This window comes from Trematomus bernacchii, unplaced genomic scaffold, assembly GCF_902827165.1.
Source record: "Trematomus bernacchii unplaced genomic scaffold, fTreBer1.1, whole genome shotgun sequence".
NCBI lineage: Eukaryota > Metazoa > Chordata > Actinopteri > Perciformes > Nototheniidae > Trematomus > Trematomus bernacchii.
In genome coordinates, this window is record NW_022987641.1 from 8235353 (window position 1) to 8255558 (window position 20206).

The 20206-nt window shown below is 38.1% G+C and overlaps 1 protein-coding gene across 1 annotated transcript in view; it reads left to right on the plus strand.

Annotated features, from left to right (window-relative positions):
- The first annotated feature begins 480 nt into the window (after positions 1–480).
- Positions 481–20206, plus strand: part of LOC117485016 (anoctamin-4-like) — a 55734-nt gene continuing 36008 nt past the window's right edge. Inside the window, exons 1-2 of the mRNA XM_034133578.1 lie at positions 481–795; positions 3598–3672. Coding sequence (XP_033989469.1) covers positions 564–795; positions 3598–3672 — 307 coding nt within the window. The 5' untranslated portion in view covers positions 481–563. The remainder of the gene's footprint in view (positions 796–3597; positions 3673–20206) is intronic.

Here is a 20206-nt window from a genome sequence, read left to right on the forward strand (position 1 = left end):
TCTAATTATGTTTAACTGGAAACATGCTCCTTGGTTATTGGTTCATTTAAATGATTTTAATAAACATTTGACAGTGTCACATATTTAAGTAAATGATTCCAGGAGTATTTTTATTTATTGTTTGCAATAACAATGCTTTTATGAATTGGAGCCCCCCGCCCCTCTTATATCCTCTGCACGTCCCTGTCCAGTGAACTTACGTTGTGTCGTATTCATTCAATTCGTTTTACAGTTATAGTCCTTTTGGGACTTACAGTGGTGCTGAGTACAAATTCTTAAGTATTACTACTTTATCTTGTTACCACTCATATTCCCACAGGAATTGACACTGCGACCTCACCAACCACGTGGAGCAGCCAGCCACGCCCGCAGCCGTGCGTAAAGACTGCAACATCACCGCGACACGAGCCGAGAAACGACACGGAGCGGAGATGAGCATACACACATACATACACCGCTTATATTTCGAACTGCAGTGGGTGGAGATAAAAGATGCGGGAGAAGTGGTTGCCTTCACAAGCAGAAGCCATGCGTAATAAGTGCGACCGCCGCCGGTGAGGAGGATGCTGGAGCATGAGACAGGAGCAGACATGCGACTGGTCCGTCAGATCAGCGCAGGTATGAAGATCCAGGCCGCGGGGGGACATATGGGCTGCAGCAAGGTCGGAGAAAACAGAGAGAACCAGGTCATCTGTGTACAGTGTCAGGAGGAGGTGGTGCGGGTTTGTCCGGGAAGTCCGCGCAGTCCTCGCCGCGCCATCGCGACGCGCCTCTCCTCCGGATCTGCAAGTAACGGTAACATGTGATCACTGACAATACTTTCATCTCATATGTTTGCTTATGTGGCTGATATTTAATCCTCAGTTTATTCTAGTTTCCCTGTTGAGTGAGGGCTGAAATGATGGTGTGGGGTACCAAATGACTGGGACAACTCATACTACTTTGATTATTTATAAATCAGCTTTTCTGTACAAGCATTAAAAGGTACTTCACACACAAAGACAAATCCAATACAAAATTCTGAGTTAACAAATATAAACAGGAAAAGTTAAATTGATCGACAAAAGTGCAGAAAATGAATTAAAATGAAAAATCAAACAATTAACACTTTTTTAAACGAGTAGAGTCTATGTTACTATACGTTTTCAAAGGTAGAACCAAGACTCTTTGATATTTTGGTGATTGCATCTTTTTGACCTATTATCATTATCTCTATTAATACTAAGAACTTGTGAATGTCCTGAAGGCCTTTGACAGTGTTCTGGTTTGTGGGTTACGGCTTAGATAGATCTGAGTATCATCATCAGCTTTATTGAAGACTCTCCATTTTTAAAAGACATACAACACTCAAATATAAATTAAAAAAGGCAGTTATACCAATGTTTCCACAGAGGTGACTGGTATCGTACAGTACTGAGACAAGGATTTGACAGCAGCATAATGACAGAATTATGAGAAACATTCAATCGACAGATGAATTCTGTCGATCGTCTGCGTATGTGAGAGTTGGACAAGTGGGAGAGTGTTAATGGCAACTTATCATCTAACTACTAAGAACAAAATCAATGAATTCAGCTTTAAAGTATAACTTATATGTCAAACTGCAATGATTAATTGATTAATTGATTGACAGAAAATAAATATGCCACTCTTGGGATAATTGAATGATAATTCAAGCTTTTTTTGAAAGAAAAACTAATGACATGTCTTTGGTTGCAGCTTGTGTTGTGTTAGGATTTGCTGGTTTTCTTCAGCTTAAAATCATTGTACACTGAATCTCATTGGGTTTGAGACTATTGGTCGGACAAAACAAGACATTTTATGACGTCAACAAGTAAATGTGACTTGCATTTTTCACTATTTTGTTTAATATTATCGTCCAAACAACAAATTGTTAAATTGAAAAATGTTGTGCAGATTATTTGTATAATAAAAATAATCATTTGTTGCAGCCATAGTTTTTCATTTTGCTTTACTAAATTGTACACAGGATAGAGTAACTATGACCATTTACCAATCTGTAAATTAAACTTCTGATTATGTGTCAGTGTAGTTGCAAGCCACAATTCCCCCCAAATTCTTTATGCAACATTTGCTTGAGTTATAGAGTGAAATGTCATAGGACATTTATCAAAGGGCTAATGGCTATAAAGGTGACACACTTCATAAATCCAGACAAGGACATGTACATATCAGTAATCAACAACATTGTTTTAGACATTTTAGCTTGTACACATAAGGGTCAATAAAGGGTTTCTTCCAGGGTTATCGTCTGATTCTCACAACACTGCTGATCTGTTTTTATTCACAGTGGAGTATCTAATTCCCATCATACATGGTTAGACCACGGCACTAGAGCTGCCAGACTCCTGCCTTAGCTCTGGCAAGGTCAATGCTTTTTCCCCTTGTGCATCTCGATGTGTGGAACAGCACTAACATTGCAGTATTAGGGTTTTATGTGTAACGCTGCAGGGTCATGGCTTTTCTCAACCCCCCCAGGTTAGTGGACTCATGGGGAACTGTAGGATACTATGGGACCAAGACACACTTTTTTCCCTATACATCTATTAGAAAAGCAATGGCTGTAAAAGTACCCCAACAATTATAGGGATCACCTGGACTTAAAGGGGACCTATTATGCAAAATGCACTTTTTGATGTCTTTTATACATAAATATGTGTCCCCGGTGTGTCAGGGAACTCACAAAGTGTCAGAAAACAAAACCCTCTCTCTTTTCCTCCGAACCCATATCTCTCAAAAAAAGAAGAAGAAGGGGGGTGCTAACAAGCAGATCCAGAATTTTCGCTCCAAAAATGTCATTGGCGACATCCGGCCGACGTGACACGTCCCAACCTATCGTCTCCGTAAACAGTCGCAGCTGTGTGGCTGTGTATTCAGCAGGATGTTTGCTGGAGGCTTAGAGTAAAGTTGTTATATATATAATACATATAATGACACTGTTCTGGCGGTAAACACTTAGAACATGTCAAGCTATGTGCTGTATCAGAAACAATGTGCGGCGTGTTTTGGGAGTAAGATGCTGTGTGTTTACATTAGAAAGCATGCTAACACTCAGAGCTAACCATGGAGCTAACGCTGTAGGCTACTGGAGATAATATGTGTAACGTAATGTCCTTGTGGTAAACCCTGCGAGAGAGAAAGGTTTGAGCTCCATACTGTTTCAGAAATAAAGCTTGAAGTGGTTAGGAGCATAACATGGCATTTAATCACCGCAGCGTTTAGCTGAGCTTCTCCCCGTAGAAATCTCTAGCAGGGGAAAGCTGCGTGATGCTACAAAGGGGCCTCGCTAGAAGCAGACGTTCAATTTAAAGCAGTATCAGCCTGTTTGCAACAGGGTTGCAAAAGAGGGGTATCAGCAGTATGATGAGGCATGGCTACAATGGGTGATCTGTTTGGTATTTTAAGCAAAAAACGTCACAGACATCTTTTGTATAGGTATGGCCCTACAATATATGTTTCCAATATAGCATAATAGGTCCACTTTAAACAAAACACAATGTCTTTGTTGCATTGTAAGGTTTCTTCGATAACAGAGTGTAAGTGATGCCATCGTATACCTTGTGTGTCCTGTCACAGACCGTGAGCCCAGCAGCAGCAGCTACAATGCCTCTTCAGGAACCTTCTACAGCTGTGTCAGTCAGATCACCATCGGTAAGTTTAAGACTGATTTTTAAAGAAGAAAAAGTAAAGCAATAAAATCTACACAAGACAATCACTAAGTTGTTAATTTTCGATTTAATTTACGTTTGATAAAAACTGTTGCAAAACGTTTCCAATCAAATCTTGAGTCTACGCAGGTCACTGTTGTGTTGAATTTCTAAATCAGTGGTTCTCAACTGGTGGGTCGCGACCCAAAAATGGGTCGCGGACCCGTTTCGAGTGAGTGAAGAAAAAAATAATTAATAAATAAAAAATAATTATTTCAATTCTTCTTTTTTTTGGAAAAAGTCGAACTTTTATTTTGAAGGCCCGATTTTCTAACGCTGTGCATGCAGTAGGCGTTGGACTGGAAGTACCGGAGACCATAAACGGTTTTGAAAACTTCTGTCACATAGTGATCATCTTCTCAATAAAACATCTTTGCTGATGTTTTTTCGAGTCTTCTGGCCAATCAGAATCAAGATTGTTGCCGGAAGTCCCCACGGAGAATAACTTTGCGTTTGAACTATTCTTTATACATCCATGGGTACAACTTGAGATACAAATGAACACATAATGAAATATGACCCCCGGTTTGATGATTGACAGGTCACAGAACAATCGGAGCTATTTTATTTATCTGGATATCAACAAATTGTAATACAAATTCAATTCATAATCATACATTTTGAACGGGTTAGATACATTGGCCAATTGTATAATTATTAGACAAACAGGTACTTCCTCTTCAACATGACTGCAGGTGTGTCTTTAGTATTATTGGAGGTCAAGTGACTTGACAAGAAAAATGAGTCACGTGTCCTAGAAGAGTATAATGGGGACCTTTAAGTTAGATTAAAGGGTTAATAATATCAAAGTGTGGGCGTTAGAGGTATATATTTTGATATATATATCATTCAAAATGTCTGCCATGTCGTAAGAAGAAAGGTTGAAGGAGTAAACAATATAAATTACTATTACCTTTAATCAATCAATCAATGTTTATTTATATAGCCCAATATCACAAATGTTACATGTTTGTACAGAATAACCGTATGACAATACGACACCCTCTGTCCTTGGACCCTCACATCGTTCAAGGACAAATCGTACAAGGAAAAACTTCCAAAGAAACCCCTCAGTTTAAAATGGGAGAAACCTCAGGGAGAGCATCAGAGGAGGGATCCCTCTCCCAGGACGGACAGACGTGCAATAGATGCCGTGTGTAAATTGAAAAGATAATACATTTACAACATAGGTAGTCCAAATGTTTGGAAATGCATGTGTCTATAATAAGAAGATGAATCCACAAGGATGTCAACAATCCTGTGGGAGCCATCAGTGAAGTAGTATGATGAGAGTCAGGCAGGACCGCAGAGACCGGTTCAGCCATGACTCGAAATCCAGGACTCAGGATGCAGGACTCAGGATGCAGGACTCAGGATCCAGGACTCAGGATCCAGGACCACAGCAACAGGCACAGCCACGACTCAGGATCCAGGGCTCGCGATCCAGGACTCAGGACCACAGCAACAGGATCAGCCACAACTCAGGATCCCGGCGTAGATAGACACCAAAAAGACATTTGGGGGAAGCTGGGTTATTCGGAACATGAGAGTACACAGGTACAGACAGAGAGAAGGAAGAAGTAAGGTGTCCTTCGACAGTCTAAGCCTATAGCAGCAAAACTAGGGGCTGAATCTAATCAGCCCTAACTATAAGCTTTATCAAAAAGGAAGGTCTTAAGCGCACTCTTAAAAACGGATAGGGTGTCTGCCGCCCGAACACAAACTGGAAGCTGATTCCACAAAAGTGGAGCTTGATAAGAAAAGGCTCTGGCTCCCATTGTACTTTTAGAAACTCTAGGAACAACCAACAACCCTGCATTCTTGGAACGCAATGCCCTAGTAGGACAGTAGGGTATAATGAGTTATTTAAGGTAAAATGGCGCCTGCCCATTAAGGGCTTTGTAGGCGAGAAGAAGAATTTTAAATTCTATCCTGTGTTCTATAGGGAGCCAGTGTAAGGCAGCCAGAACAGGAGTAATGTGGTCCCTTTTCCGAACTCTGGTTAGTACACATGCTGCAGCATTTTGAATCAGCTGAAGCGACTTAACTGACTTTTTGGTACACCCTGATAATAAAGAGTTACAATAATCCAGCCTTGAAGTAACAAATGCATGGACTAGTTTTTCTGTATCGTTTTGAGGCAAGATATGCCTGATTTTTGCAATGTTACGTAGATGAAAGAAGGCGGTTCTAGAGATTGATTTTATGTGGGCGTTAAAGGATAAATCCTGATCAAATATAACACCAAGATTCCTTACAGTCTCACTGGAGGCCAAATTAATGCCATCCATAGTTAGTATATCTTTAGATAATTTGTTTCGTAGATTCTTTGGGCCGAGTACAATAGCTTCAGTTTTGGCCGTGTTTAACATAAAAAAATGTAAGGTCATCCACGTTTTTAAGTCCTTGAGGCAATCTTGAATTTTATTTAGATGATTGCTTTCATCAGGCTTGATTGATAAATATAGTTGAGTATCATCCACATAGCAATGAAAATGTACAGAGTGATTCCTTATAATATTGCCTAACGGAAGCATATATAATGTGAACAAAATAGGTCCAAGCACTGAGCCCTGTGGCACTCCATGGCTAACTTTGGTTTGCATCGAAGATTCATCGTTGACACACACAGACTGAGAGCGTTCAGATAGATAGGACCTAAACCAGCCTAATGCAGTTCCCTTTATCCCAACTAAGTGCTCTAGTCTTTGCAATAAGATGTCATGTTCGATAGTTTCAAATGCAGCACTGAGATCGAGCAAGACAAGAATAGAGACAATCCTTTGTCTGAGGCTCTTAGAAGGTAATTTGTGACTTTAACAAGAGCTGTCTCTGTGCTATGATGTCAGACTGACAATCTTCAAATAAATCTTTTTTTTTTAAGTTATCACACAACTGTTTTGCGACTGCTTTCTCAAGAATTTTCAAAGGAACGGAAGATTAGAAATAGGTCTATAGTTGGCTAAAATCTCTTGATCGAGGTTGTGTGCTTTTTAAGAAGAGGTTTTATCACTGCAACTTTAAATGATTGTGGAACATAGCCTGATACCTTGTACATTTTTGGAATAAAAACAGCAGTGTGTTAGTTTGTGAAGTATTCCAGCAACCTTTCAGAGAGGTAGTACTGCAGTACAGTACGGTGATTTATTCTGAGCATTAAGAAAATTAAACTTTTCCCCTGACATGTTTTTCTGTTTGTATATCAGGGGCTGCTGACAGGACATACAGTAGTGCATTGTTGACAAGCTGTCCGCAATAATGTTCCTGTCTGTCTCAATACTGCAAACTCCTGCTTTTTGCAATACTCAGACCTTGCCTTTGGAAAAATGTTCAATGAATATTACAGTGTGGTTAGTGTGAGAGGCTGTAAACTGGATGCTGTTCAGACTTTGGGTTAATCTGAGGCTGAGTTGCTGCTGCATGCAGGTGTTCCTCTCTTCTCTCTGTGCTAAATAAACACAATAATGAAGTGCTGAGGGAGAGCTTTGAACCGTTGAGAATCACCCTCTTGGTTTGACAAAGGGAAAGATCTATAGTCTTACTCTGTGCTTTCATCAAGGAGTTAGCATGCTGGGTGTGATTTAAAAGCCCTGCCCTTTGTCTGAGAGGAACATATTCGTCATCAAAAGGCTAGGTTATTAAAGCTATTCTTCTGTTATATCCACCCTGCTTCAAAGTCACATAACTTGCATTTGGGTGAAATAAATCAAGGCACACCCGGGGTATGTCATAAATAATTGGCACCATGCTGATACTTCCACAGCATTGACTGATACACACCCATCAACCTTAGAGTTTATTTACGTCATTCTTTTCTCAAAGAAGAAATTATTATTTTTGGAAATGATTCACTGTGTTTCTAAGAGTTTCTTTAATTACTGATATTTTCGGGTTTTTTTATCACCAGAAGAGCCTGCTTATGCTTCTCCAGTTTAAAGAGGTCAGTGTCAGTTGGATTGTAAAACACTTCACCCTGCAGTTTTCCAACTGTTATATTGGGACGGGACTTTGTCTGACACCTTTGTTCCTTTCTAAAACAGACAATCCAACCCGTTCTATTCAAATCCAAACGGTAAACATGATTATGACAAAAGAGGTAAGAGATTAACTTCTTGTGCTACGGTCCATGTTTGCTTTTATAAGACTTTTACAACATGAATGATAAGATATGAGCTTTATCTTTTTATTGTGTCCAATAGAACCTAGTGAACTCACCTCTTCCTTCTGTCAAACTGTATTTTTACCATGGTTACAAACATGTAGTGAATTGGTGTCATTATATAAGTGGTCATAAGTTCGCTCATTGCTGATAAGTCTTTTCATTTCTCTTATGTACATTGGCTTAAACTGGGTCAAGTGTTGGTCGAATTAGAACAAAAAATAGCAGGATGTTAATGGATTTATTATGAAGTATCAGGACCACCTGTTAGATCCGTCTACTCCAGACGTGTCAAACTCAAGGCCCGCGGGCCAAATGTGGCCCGCCACGTCATTTTATGTGGCCCGCGAGAGCTCGCAAAGAATATAAACAGTTTATTATACGGTTACATGCCGTTTAAGCACGTTGCCCATAAACAGCATGTCCCAAAATGCATTTCGTTTTGTGACGTGCGCACTGAAGCGACTTCCTATCAGCAGCGGCACTCTGAGGCGGTGAGTGACCAGTGTGTGACTGTGAGTGACACAGAGTTGAAGGAACATAATTTACAGCGGCACAGAGACACCAAACACGGAGCAAAGTCTGCTTCAGCAACCGAGACAAGCAACTCCAGTCCCAGAACAAACAGACAGAATGACCCGCTCTTTAAGAATCAGTCGGTGTTGCTGCGGCTCAGAGACACACATGGATTTATTATGTTTTAGAAAAACTCGCGTTACGGTTATTTCCGGTTTCTGGTTGATTAAAATATATGAGGTCTTGGCTTGCAGAGTATGAACGTCTTTTTGCTATATTCAGACGATAAATACTTATAAATACTTGTGTAAAGTTTGTAAAGGAAGGAGGAAAACTTCCGCGATCCCTGTCCCCTCTCACTCTGTTCCTCCTCAACACGCCGCCGCCCCCCCCCCCCACTCACTGCTTACTGAAATAGTGAGTGACAGGTGATAGTAACACAGCAGGATCTGGGACAGGGGGTTCTCAAAGTCTTGGCTTTCAGACTATTAAAATATTATTGCTGAATTCAAATGAAATATAGCCTACTTAAATAATGCTTGATATACAAAAGAAAAATACTTTATTATTCACAAAAAATAGATTTCACAAACATTGTATCTCTTTTTGATAAGATATGATGAGGCTAACTAAATTTCATAAATTCATGGGATTTATGTAACAGTAAGAGAGTGAAATGTTAGTCTGAGCCCACATACAGTATTTTTGTGTCTACGTGCACAATACATTAATGCACAACCATGTGCTTTCAGACGTAGTTATTGCCAAAACCAATAATACTCCAATGCAGAGGCAATATTGTTATACAGTATAAAACATTATTTTGATATTTATATATGTATATTTATATAGTGTTAAAATTACAACCGGCCCTTTGAGGGCAACCATAATGCTGATGTGGCCCGCGATGAAATTGAGTTTGACACCCCTGGTCTACTCCATTAGACGCCCCTGCTATTTTGTGCATCATTAACTGACAGCTGCACATAGAACACACTCCTGAAACACACCTGCCCTACATCCACCTTAAGGACTTCCTCCACAAGTCTCTCTTTGGTCTCTCTAACTTGTTATTGCAGTGCAGCGTATGGCCCAGATCTCTGCACCTGCTTTTTGTTGTCTTACCCCTGAGGGTGTCAGGAAGTGGAGGTGCTACATATCTGGGCCTTGTTCTCCTCAGAGAGCCACGCAGCCACTTTTTTTTTGATGACTGCGACATAGATATTGCTTAGAACACACTATGTCCAAAAAGGCTGCATGCGCTGTGAGTTTTAGAGGTCATCCAGATGCATGCCAGGTGTAGATTACCACCTCCCCTGCTTTTCAGGTGACTTTCATGAAATGTTGAGGACAGTTTGCTCATACGGGAAAGTGAGATGTGGGCTGATTTGCAAAAGTGAGGTAGGGAGGCCCTACTATTCCTGGCAAGGTGAATAAACATGGTCCAGTGTGTTTGCACCGCTATAGAAATGATCTAGTGATAGTATCTCAGCGGGACTTTTTCATGTTGCCGCTGTTAAAATTGAAAGTAAGGTCAATACCATACAGCTTCTCCAGCGTTGTGTTGTTGTTGTCAGCGTGTGACAGAATGTAAACACAACAGACGTAAATACCCTCAGAAGATAATAAGGCTATCATCCGATCATGATGTGCTCTACAGTTGGAGAGAGACAATCTTTACATCTAAGTACCACATGAAATAAACACCGCCTCCCTTACTTTTCTCTGAGATTGTTGTCTGGTCGACACATGGAGAATCAATGGGGGGAAATGGCGGAGTCTGCTATCCAGGGGTCAAGCCAATATGTGAAAACCATGACATTAAAAGTTGGATAGGAGCTAAAGACAAGGCAGATATCTACCCTGTCAAGACTTAAAAAACGCCATTTTGTGCAGAATTACCTTTTCAAAGAAAAGGAATTTCTTCAGGCATTCATTCATCATTATAATAAATACAAATGCTGCTTGTGGTATCATTTGAATGCACATATGTTTAGGTAATCTGATTTTAAGACAGTGTGGAATAGTCATAGCGTGAAAATGCATCATTTACTGCACTCCTGTTTTTGTTAAAACACAAAATAATAACCTCCTCCATTTCATTTCCCGGCAGCAGTCAGATTGTTCTTGAAAAAGATGTTGCACTAGTCAAATTCCCCTCAGGGACAATAAAGACTTTCTCTGCGTTCTAGTTGTTGCAAGTGCTGACTTCAGCATAAACATTATTTTTCAGGGACACCCAGCCTATCCCTTTATTCTTGCAGAGAATTTGAGGCTGTAAAATAGCTGAGATGAGATGTAGAGCTTAGATTTACCTCAGAATTTATCACCCGGCTGAAAGTGCACGGAGGCTCAGAGGGTGCCAGGCTCTCCACTACTCTACTTATTGATCGGCTCTGTTGGTTCATTGCTGACGTTCCTGCGAAATCTGCTGGGCTCTGTGTTTTACTGGAAAGCAGGAGGTGGGGGTTGAATGTGTTTCCTGGTCTTACCTGCACCGGTGGAAAATCAAAGCAAACTGCTCTGTATGTTGTTGGAGCAGAACACCTCTGCTACGCGCCGTTCGTTGGATGAGGCTGGATCTCTATTAAATTAAGAAAGGAATTGAAAACACCGGAATCAAAGTTATAACAAATTATCTGAGTTTACTTCTGGTAGGAAACCAAACACATATACAAGTTATACAGAGTACTCGAGTACTCCGGACTTCAGGTTTGTGATGCGATGCGGACACAGATGTCGGGACCAGCCACTCACCAAACCAGAAGCATTTTTACACTCAAAAACATCAGTATTCATATCTATTTTTGGGGCGGAGATGAGTCGACTCTTCCTTCCCATTTTCCTCCCAAGCGAATCAGAGTTCCGTGAGGAGGAGCTGTGTAAGCTGATCACCTCCCCCAAGTGTCCTGACTGGCTGGATTCACTTCTGGTCGAGTTCAATAGTTCTTCACCAACTTGAAATTCCAAAGTTCCCTAAGGTCAAAAGTCAACCTCTATCTCCGATTCGAATCTTAACTCCATTCCTTTCCCATGAGTTCTTCACATAAACTATCCTATTTCAGACATTTAAACCTTTCTCCACATATTTAAGGAGGTCTTTAACGACTTTAATGACGACATCTGCTTTTAGGGGTGAAACAGGCAAGGTGTGTTTATGACACAGAATCTCTGGGTCAGTGAGTTTGAAAGTGAGAATAACATTCCTATTCTACAGATGAAGCGTCTTATTTTGGACAGTTTAAAATGCGAGGGTCGTGATCGGTTTGTGCACGTTCCGTGATGGCCGGCCGGCCCCCAGTCAGACTTGATACCGCCTGACAAATATGAATATTCTGTATTCAACTTCATTGAAACGATCAGGATGGGTGTTATTTTTCCCCACAATGACCAAGTCGCTGCAAATGATCCCATGTATTATGTACATGTACATGGCCACATTCTCAACAAAGTTACGTAACGAAACATTCTGTATTCCTTGCTTACTTTTTATTTAATGCTTTATAACAGCTGGAATAGTTCGTTTAGAACAGGCACCTCACTCGCAATCTGCTCCTCCGCAACGCCTACCACCTACCTCCGGCTGAAATTATGAATGTACAGTAAGGCATAGTAATCATAGATAACACGGCAGGCTCCGTTACAGTTTGTTTTCATCTGATTTCAAATATTTCAAATGTCTGAAGTTAATAAATACATTCTCAGTGTTCAAGTCAATAATAGTCATATAAGAAAAGTACTGATCTAATAACAGAGATTTTATAAGGACTTTTCAATGTTCGACATCGCTCATGTGAAATACAGTAAACTGGATGTTGTGGTGCCGAGAGGCGGGGTATCAAAAGTACAAGCTAAACTTTTATTTAGCATCTGAACACACTTGTAAACAACGTGATGCCCGGGAAGCGAAGACCCGGCGGAAACAGCTGGTCTGGTTCACTAAAATGTCCGTGTACAGTATATCTGGTACTAATGTATAGCGGATCTTTGTTAAGATCCATATGTCAGTAGAGATGGGATGGCAGAAGGTGCTATATATATATATATATATATAATTCCAAAGCTGGTAAAGACCTTTCAAATTTAGCAATAATAGTCATATAAGAAAAGTACTGATTTGTTCTTGAATCAACTTTTTTATGGAAAATGTTTTATGTAATTTTATTTCATTTTAAATAAAATGAAAGACATTCACAGTTAATGTAATTAGATATACATTATTAATGCCATACATTTTTAAATGTAATTAGATATACATTATTAATGCCATACATTTTTGCATAAATATTTATTCAGTATGATAGCTGTCTAACAGAAGTTAAATCCATTTCTCACTTATTCTGACAATGTACTTAACCCCAAATAAAAGAACCCAATAAAAATAGTTGTTAAATAATAGTGAAGTCACGTTGTAATAACAATAACTCATCTCTCTCGGTTTTTTTTTGTTTTCTTTGTGTGCTTTGCCAAAAGCCACTGTGTCAAGTGTCCTAGTTGGGTTACCGTAACGAACAGCAGCCGGCTCTCGATTTTTAATCCTAATTTAATCGTTTATGTTCGCCGAATTGACATGAAATCACTGACAAATATGAATATACTGTATTCAACTTCATTAAAATGTTATTAACGTGCCTAAACTCAGTAATTCACTAAAAATTACTGATCCCTCCGCGTCGCGGAGGGATCTTGATCCCTGGGTGTTATTTTTCCCCATAATGACCAAGTCGCTGCAAATTATCCCGCTTATTACATGGCCACATTCTCAACAAAGTAACGACATGACTCCCAATATTAATTAAAATGCTTTTATGGATTTAGAAAATATTTTTATTGATTTAAAACATAGTTCTATGTATTGATTTAAATTTACATGCATCCGCTAAGAAATATAGTCCGTTGTTACCGTTTTTTAAACAGTCAGAATGAAACGGCAGCTCTCAGCTGTGTGTTCACACTCCTAACTCTGATCTTTCTTTTCCAACAATTAAGTTAACTGTAGGTTACTCTGAGTGACAAGCTTACAGTTAGTGAAGTAACACTTTTTTTTTGTGAGTCACAACCTCGCTGTTTCATTCTAACATAACGCTCCAAATATGACTGTTTCCACTCGGACTTCAATACAGCAACACCATTGTTTGGTTTCCATGGTAGCGTGTCTCTTTAGTAGCGTGCACTCCTTTCCTGTAAATTACAGGTCCAGCCAGGCAAAACAGTAATATGAAATATGAACGTTAGTTTTTAACTGAAATGATCAAATAAAGTCAAAATGTCACAGTGTTTACAAACATTGACCATACCGTTCACCAGCCCCCACCCCACTCTTTGTTTAAAACGAATTGGCCATCGGAATGTGTGTGTCCCAACCCCCCCCCTGTGATATCTCTTCACAGGGGGGAGAGAGTTAGACGCTCGTGAATTGTCAACGGGGGGGGGGGCCTCTCTGCACGGAGGAGCCGCGGAGAAGTGAATCACAGTGATCTGCTATTTTAAAGTAAATTCAACACATATCGACCCTAAATATAGCATATATTAAGAACGAGAAAGTGTTAACATCGTTTTTTGTAAACATATGACCAATGTGCGAGGGTGATGACATCAGAGCATCGTCCTGTGGGCTTAGCCCCGGACAGGTACAACAGGTATTCACTCAGAGGGGGGTAGTTAACCATTTACATGTCAAAAAGCAACATACAGTAGGCGGGTGGGGGATGGTGAACGTTTACATTTCTCTACAGCAGTGGTTCCCAAACTTTTTGTGCCCAAGGCACACCAAAGGACAAGTAAAAATCTCAAGGCACACCTATTGTGCGAAATAGCCCTTATAACACGTGTTATCACTCATATCATGTAAAATATCTGTAAATGTGCATAATTATTTACTAATGCCAAATAAAATGTATAGATAGAACAATCAGTGGTTCAAGTTAGTATATTCCTCAGTGTAACATATCCACTAGTTGCAAAGCTTAAACATTTTTATATCTTTTTTTATTTTAAGGGAAAGGATGTTTTCACTACTCAGTTTGTCAACTATGTTACGGACAAACTTGATGTCATTACAATCATTTGATTAAGTCCTGCACTTCAAGTAAAATCAAATTTGAAAGGCTCTTGAGTCTATTCTACCATATATATATATAAGTTTAAAAAATAATTGTATTAAAGTTTTGTTTTTTCATGTGATATGTTCAGCACTGTCATTAAGTTTAGGGATATTTTGTATTATAAAACTACCATACAGGTCATTTTGATAGTTTTAAGAGATGTCATGTAAAACTCCAACCTGTGTAGATATACATTATACTATAAAGGATATCAGAAGCACTATTTTAGATATTTTAAATTTGAAAAAATGAGGTGCAACATAGTTGACAATGAAAGTCAAACATTTGACGCAAATAACATAGTTGACTGGACACATTATTAACCATCAGCACTATGTTAATTTCAAGGCAGAAGTGCAAAATTCCATTGATAATGATGTGTAATGACGTCTACATGTCGTACAAATTGTCAACTAGGTTACCTGTCAACTAAGTTACTACAGTTATTACAGTACTGGGTAACTCAGTTGACAGGTAACCTAGTTGACAATTTCCCTATTTTGACCCATCATTTCAATGGTAGGCCTTGCCTGGATGACCACATGTCATTTTCTTGAACAGGTTAACATCACATTTGCACATATAATTGAATTAAAATCATTAAACAATTGTAAACCATAACAATGTACGTAACATTGTTGATTGTCAATGAGTATATTAATTGACCATGTGCTATTATACATAAAATATTGTAAAAATGTAGAGGACAATCACCACAGTGTGTTCAAAATGTCTGCCAAAGAGGAACATGGCATCATGTGATGCTGGTGACATGGTATTGGGACAAACCATTTTTGAGTTAAAGGGGGAAGTTCTGTTAGTAACATAGTTGACAGAACTTTTGCGGACATTCATACAGATGGAGCCTCTTATTTTGGACCCCAGCATACAGCTTCCTGCCGACTGCCAGCCAGTTGCCAGCCAGTTGCCTGCCAAAGACCAGTATTCAGGAATGTTAGGCCCTCCCACTATTCTCCAATTTCAGGGTTTAACCAGGAGATGGCGCTATATATTAAATAACTAAGACTTAGTTTTTCACAATAGAAAATGCAGATATTATATAAAAAACTAAAGTTAAAATCTTGTTTTTAATGCCCCAAGAGCAATAACATCTTGTCACAAGCTTTTTGGAAGAAAAAGACTGACTCAAGAGACCTGTAGTTGACTAATTACAGGCCTCAATAAAGTTCTGCCATTGGTTGTGAAAAACAACGGTGGACATAGTGGAAAGTGAAATTGACATTGTCGAATTTAATAAAAATACAAAATAATGTATCTGTGTACGTGTTTTACTATGTGATCTGCACTTATCAAACATCTAATTAAGGCGAGACACCCCAGGTGAATAGGGTATTTTTAACTTAAAGATATCAGCTAAATATTTCTCCAGTTAATTACTTACAATAAGGCAATTGTTTTTTGTATTACAAGTTTTCTGAAATAGCATGTTTAAATATCCAAATGAACCATTATCTCATGAAATATGCGCATATTTTAACACATTTCAGGAACCGAAATCTGAACTTTGGATAAAGCCAGGATCAAAATTATTGTTTCATTTTGTAGTCATATTAGTATCTAAGGCTTTTACAGAAGGGATTTTGGATATCTCTTTGTATCACTCCATAAATCAGAAAATACTGTCAACAGCCCTAAAATATCAATTTTCACCATGTTTTTAGGTATAAAATGTTATATAATTCAGGCTATGAATTATATATGACCAAACCCTTCTGTAAAAGCCTTCATAATATTGATAGGAATATAACTGGAAGGTTTGGTGTATGTAACTGCTGAGTGATTCTACAATTTAGGGTACATTCCATGTCCATTGATGTCCATTGATGATAATTATAATTATTCTAACTATTTTCTTCAAAAATATCATATTTTGCCTATTATTGGAAAGCATGTTATAATATCACACAAACATTATGTGCATCCTATGCTTTATTTAGCTTGAAATGTGTCATGATGTTCTTAAATTGTCAGTTTTTGCTATGTCCGTTTTTCAGTTGAGGGTGTCTTGGATTCAAAATAATGAATAAAAACCATTAAAGTAAATTTAAAAAATGATTCATTTATTTCAAAAGTCTAAATACTAAAGAATAATAACATATTTTTAATTGATTTCCCCCTTTAAATAATTTAAATATCTTAATATATGAATGTCCGCAAAAGTTCTGTCAACTATGTTACTAACAGAACTTCCCCCTTTAACTCAAAAATTGTTTGTCCCAATACCATGTCACCAGCATCACATGATGCCATGTTCCTCTTTGGCAGACATTTTGAACACACTGTGGTGATTGTCCTCTACATTTTTACAATATTTTATGTATAATAGCACATGGTCAATTAATATACTCATTGACAATCAACAATGTTACGTACATTGTTATGGTTTACAATTGTTTAATGATTTTAATTCAATTATATGTGCAAATGTGATGTTAACCTGTTCAATAAAATGACATGTGGTCATCCAGGCAAGGCCTACCATTGAAATGATGGGTCAAAATAGGGAAATTGTCAACTAGGTTACCTGTCAACTGAGTTACCCAGTACTGTAAGAACTGTAGTAACTTAGTTGACAGGTAACCTAGTTGACAATTTGTACGACATGTAGACGTCATTACACATCATTATCAATGGAATTTTGCACTTCTGCCTTGAAATTAACATAGTGCTGATGGTTAATAATGTGTCCAGTCAACTATGTTATTTGCGTCAAATGTTTGACTTTCATTGTCAACTATGTTGCACCTCAATTTTTCAAATTTAAAATATCTAAAATAGTGCTTCTGATATCCTTTATAGTATAATGTATATCTACACAGGTTGGAGTTTTACATGACATCTCTTAAAACTATCAAAATGACCTGTATGGTAGTTTTATAATACAAAATATCCCTAAACTTAATGACAGTGCTGAACATATCACATGAAAAAACAAAACTTTAATACAATTATTTTTTAAACTTTAAAAAATCTTTGGATATATGGTAGAATAGACTCAAGAGCCTTTCAAATTTGATTTTACTTGAAGTGCAGGACTTAATCAAATGATTGTAATGACATCAAGTTTGTCCGTAACATAGTTGACAAACTGAGTAGTGAAAACATCCTTTCCCTTAAAATAAAAAAATATATAAAAATGTTTAAGCTTTGCAACTAGTGGATATGTTACACTGAGGAATATACTAACTTGAACCACTGATTGTTCTATCTATACATTTTATTTGGCATTAGTAAATAATTATGCACATTTACAGATATTTTACATGATATGAGTGATAACACGTGTTATAAGGGCTATTTCGCACAATAGGTGTGCCTTGAGATTTTTACTTGTCCTTTGGTGTGCCTTGGGCACAAAAAGTTTGGGAACCACTGCTGTAGAGAAATGTAAACGTTCACCATCCCCCACCCGCCTACTGTATGTTGCTTTTTGACATGTAAATGAGTAACTACCCCCCTCTGAGTGAATACCTGTTGTACCTGTCCGGGGCTAAGCCCATAGGACGATGCTCTGATGTCATCACCCTCGCACATTGGTCATATGTTTACAAAAAACGATGTTAACACTTTCTTGTTCTTAATATATGCTATATTTAGGGTCGATATGTGTTGAATTTACTTTAAAATAGCAGATCACTGTGATTCACTTCTCCGCGGCTCCTCCGTGCAGAGAGGGCCCCCCCCCGTTGACAATTCACGAGCGTCTAACTCTCTCCCCCCTGTGAAGAGATATCACAGGGGGGGGTTGGGACACACACATTCCGATGGCCAATTCGTTTTAAACAAAGAGTGGGGTGGGGGCTGGTGAACGGTATGGTCAATGTTTGTAAACACTGTGACATTTTGACTTTATTTGATCATTTCAGTTAAAAACTAACGTTCATATTTCATATTACTGTTTTGCCTGGCTGGACCTGTAATTTACAGGAAAGGAGTGCACGCTACTAAAGAGACACGCTACCATGGAAACCAAACAATGGTGTTGCTGTATTGAAGTCCGAGTGGAAACAGTCATATTTGGAGCGTTATGTTAGAATGAAACAGCGAGGTCGTGACTCACAAAAAAAAAGTGTTACTTCACTAACTGTAAGCTTGTCACTCAGAGTAACCTACAGTTAACTTAACTGTTGGAAAAGAAAGATCAGAGTTAGGAGTGTGAACACACAGCTGAGAGCTGCCGTTTCATTCTGACTGTTTAAAAAACGGTAACAACGGACTATTTTTCTTAGCGGATGCATGTAAATTTAAATCAATACATAGAACTATGTTTTAAATCAATAAAAATATTTTCTTTGTGTGCTTTTGGCAAAGCACACAAAGAAAACAAAAAAAACCGAGAGAGATGAGTTATTGTTATTACAACGTGACTTCACTATTATTTAACAACTATTTTTATTGGGTTCTTTTATTTGGGGTTAAGTACATTGTCAGAATAAGTGAGAAATGGATTTAACTTCTGTTAGACAGCTATCATACTGAATAAATATTTATGCAAAAATGTATGGCATTAATAATGTATATCTAATTACATTTAAAAATGTATGGCATTAAAAATGTATGGCATTAATAATGTATATCTAATTACATTAACTGTGAATGTCTTTCATTTTATTTAAAATGAAATAAAATTACATAAAATATTTTCCATAAAAAAGTTGATTCAAGAACAAATCAGTACTTTTCTTATATGACTATTATTGCTAAATTTGAAAGGTCTTTACCAGCTTTGGAATTATATATATATATATATATATATATATATATATATATATATATATATATATATATATATATATAGCACCTTCTGCCATCCCATCTCTACTGACATATGGATCTTAACAAAGATCCGCTATACATTAGTACCAGATATACTGTACACGGACATTTTAGTGAACCAGACCAGCTGTTTCCGCCGGGTCTTCGCTTCCCGGGCATCACGTTGTTTACAAGTGTGTTCAGATGCTAAATGACAAGTGCAAGTGACAATTGTTGTCGTCTTCTCTGTGAACGTTTTTTTCTCCGTTATTTTGCCATTTTCAGATTTAAATTTCGAGCGGAAAGCTAACCAGGAAGTAATAATTACTTAAGCGGAGAACGGAGAAAGTAAACGTTACAGCAGGCATAACAACAGCCGGTGTTTATTTTATTATAATATATATCATTTGTTTTAAAGCTCAATATATAGTTCTATCCGTGACATATGGATCTTAACAAAGATCCGCTATACATTAGTACCAGATATACTGTACACGGACATTTTAGTGAACCAGACCAGCTGTTTCCGCCGGGTCTTCGCTTCCCGGGCATCACGTTGTTTACAAGTGTGTTCAGATGCTAAATAAAAGTTTAGCTTGTACTTTTGATACCCCGCCTCTCGGCACCACAACATCCAGTTTACTGTATTTCACATGAGCGATGTCGAACATTGAAAAGTCCTTATAAAATCTCTGTTATTAGATCAGTACTTTTCTTATATGACTATTATTGACTTGAACACTGAGAATGTATTTATTAACTTCAGACATTTGAAATATTTGAAATCAGATGGAAACAAACTGTAACGGACCCTGCCGTGTTATCTATGATTACTATGCCTTACTGTACATTCATAATTTCAGCCGGAGGTAGGTGGTAGGCGTTGCGGAGGAGCAGATTGCGAGTGAGGTGCCTGTTCTAAA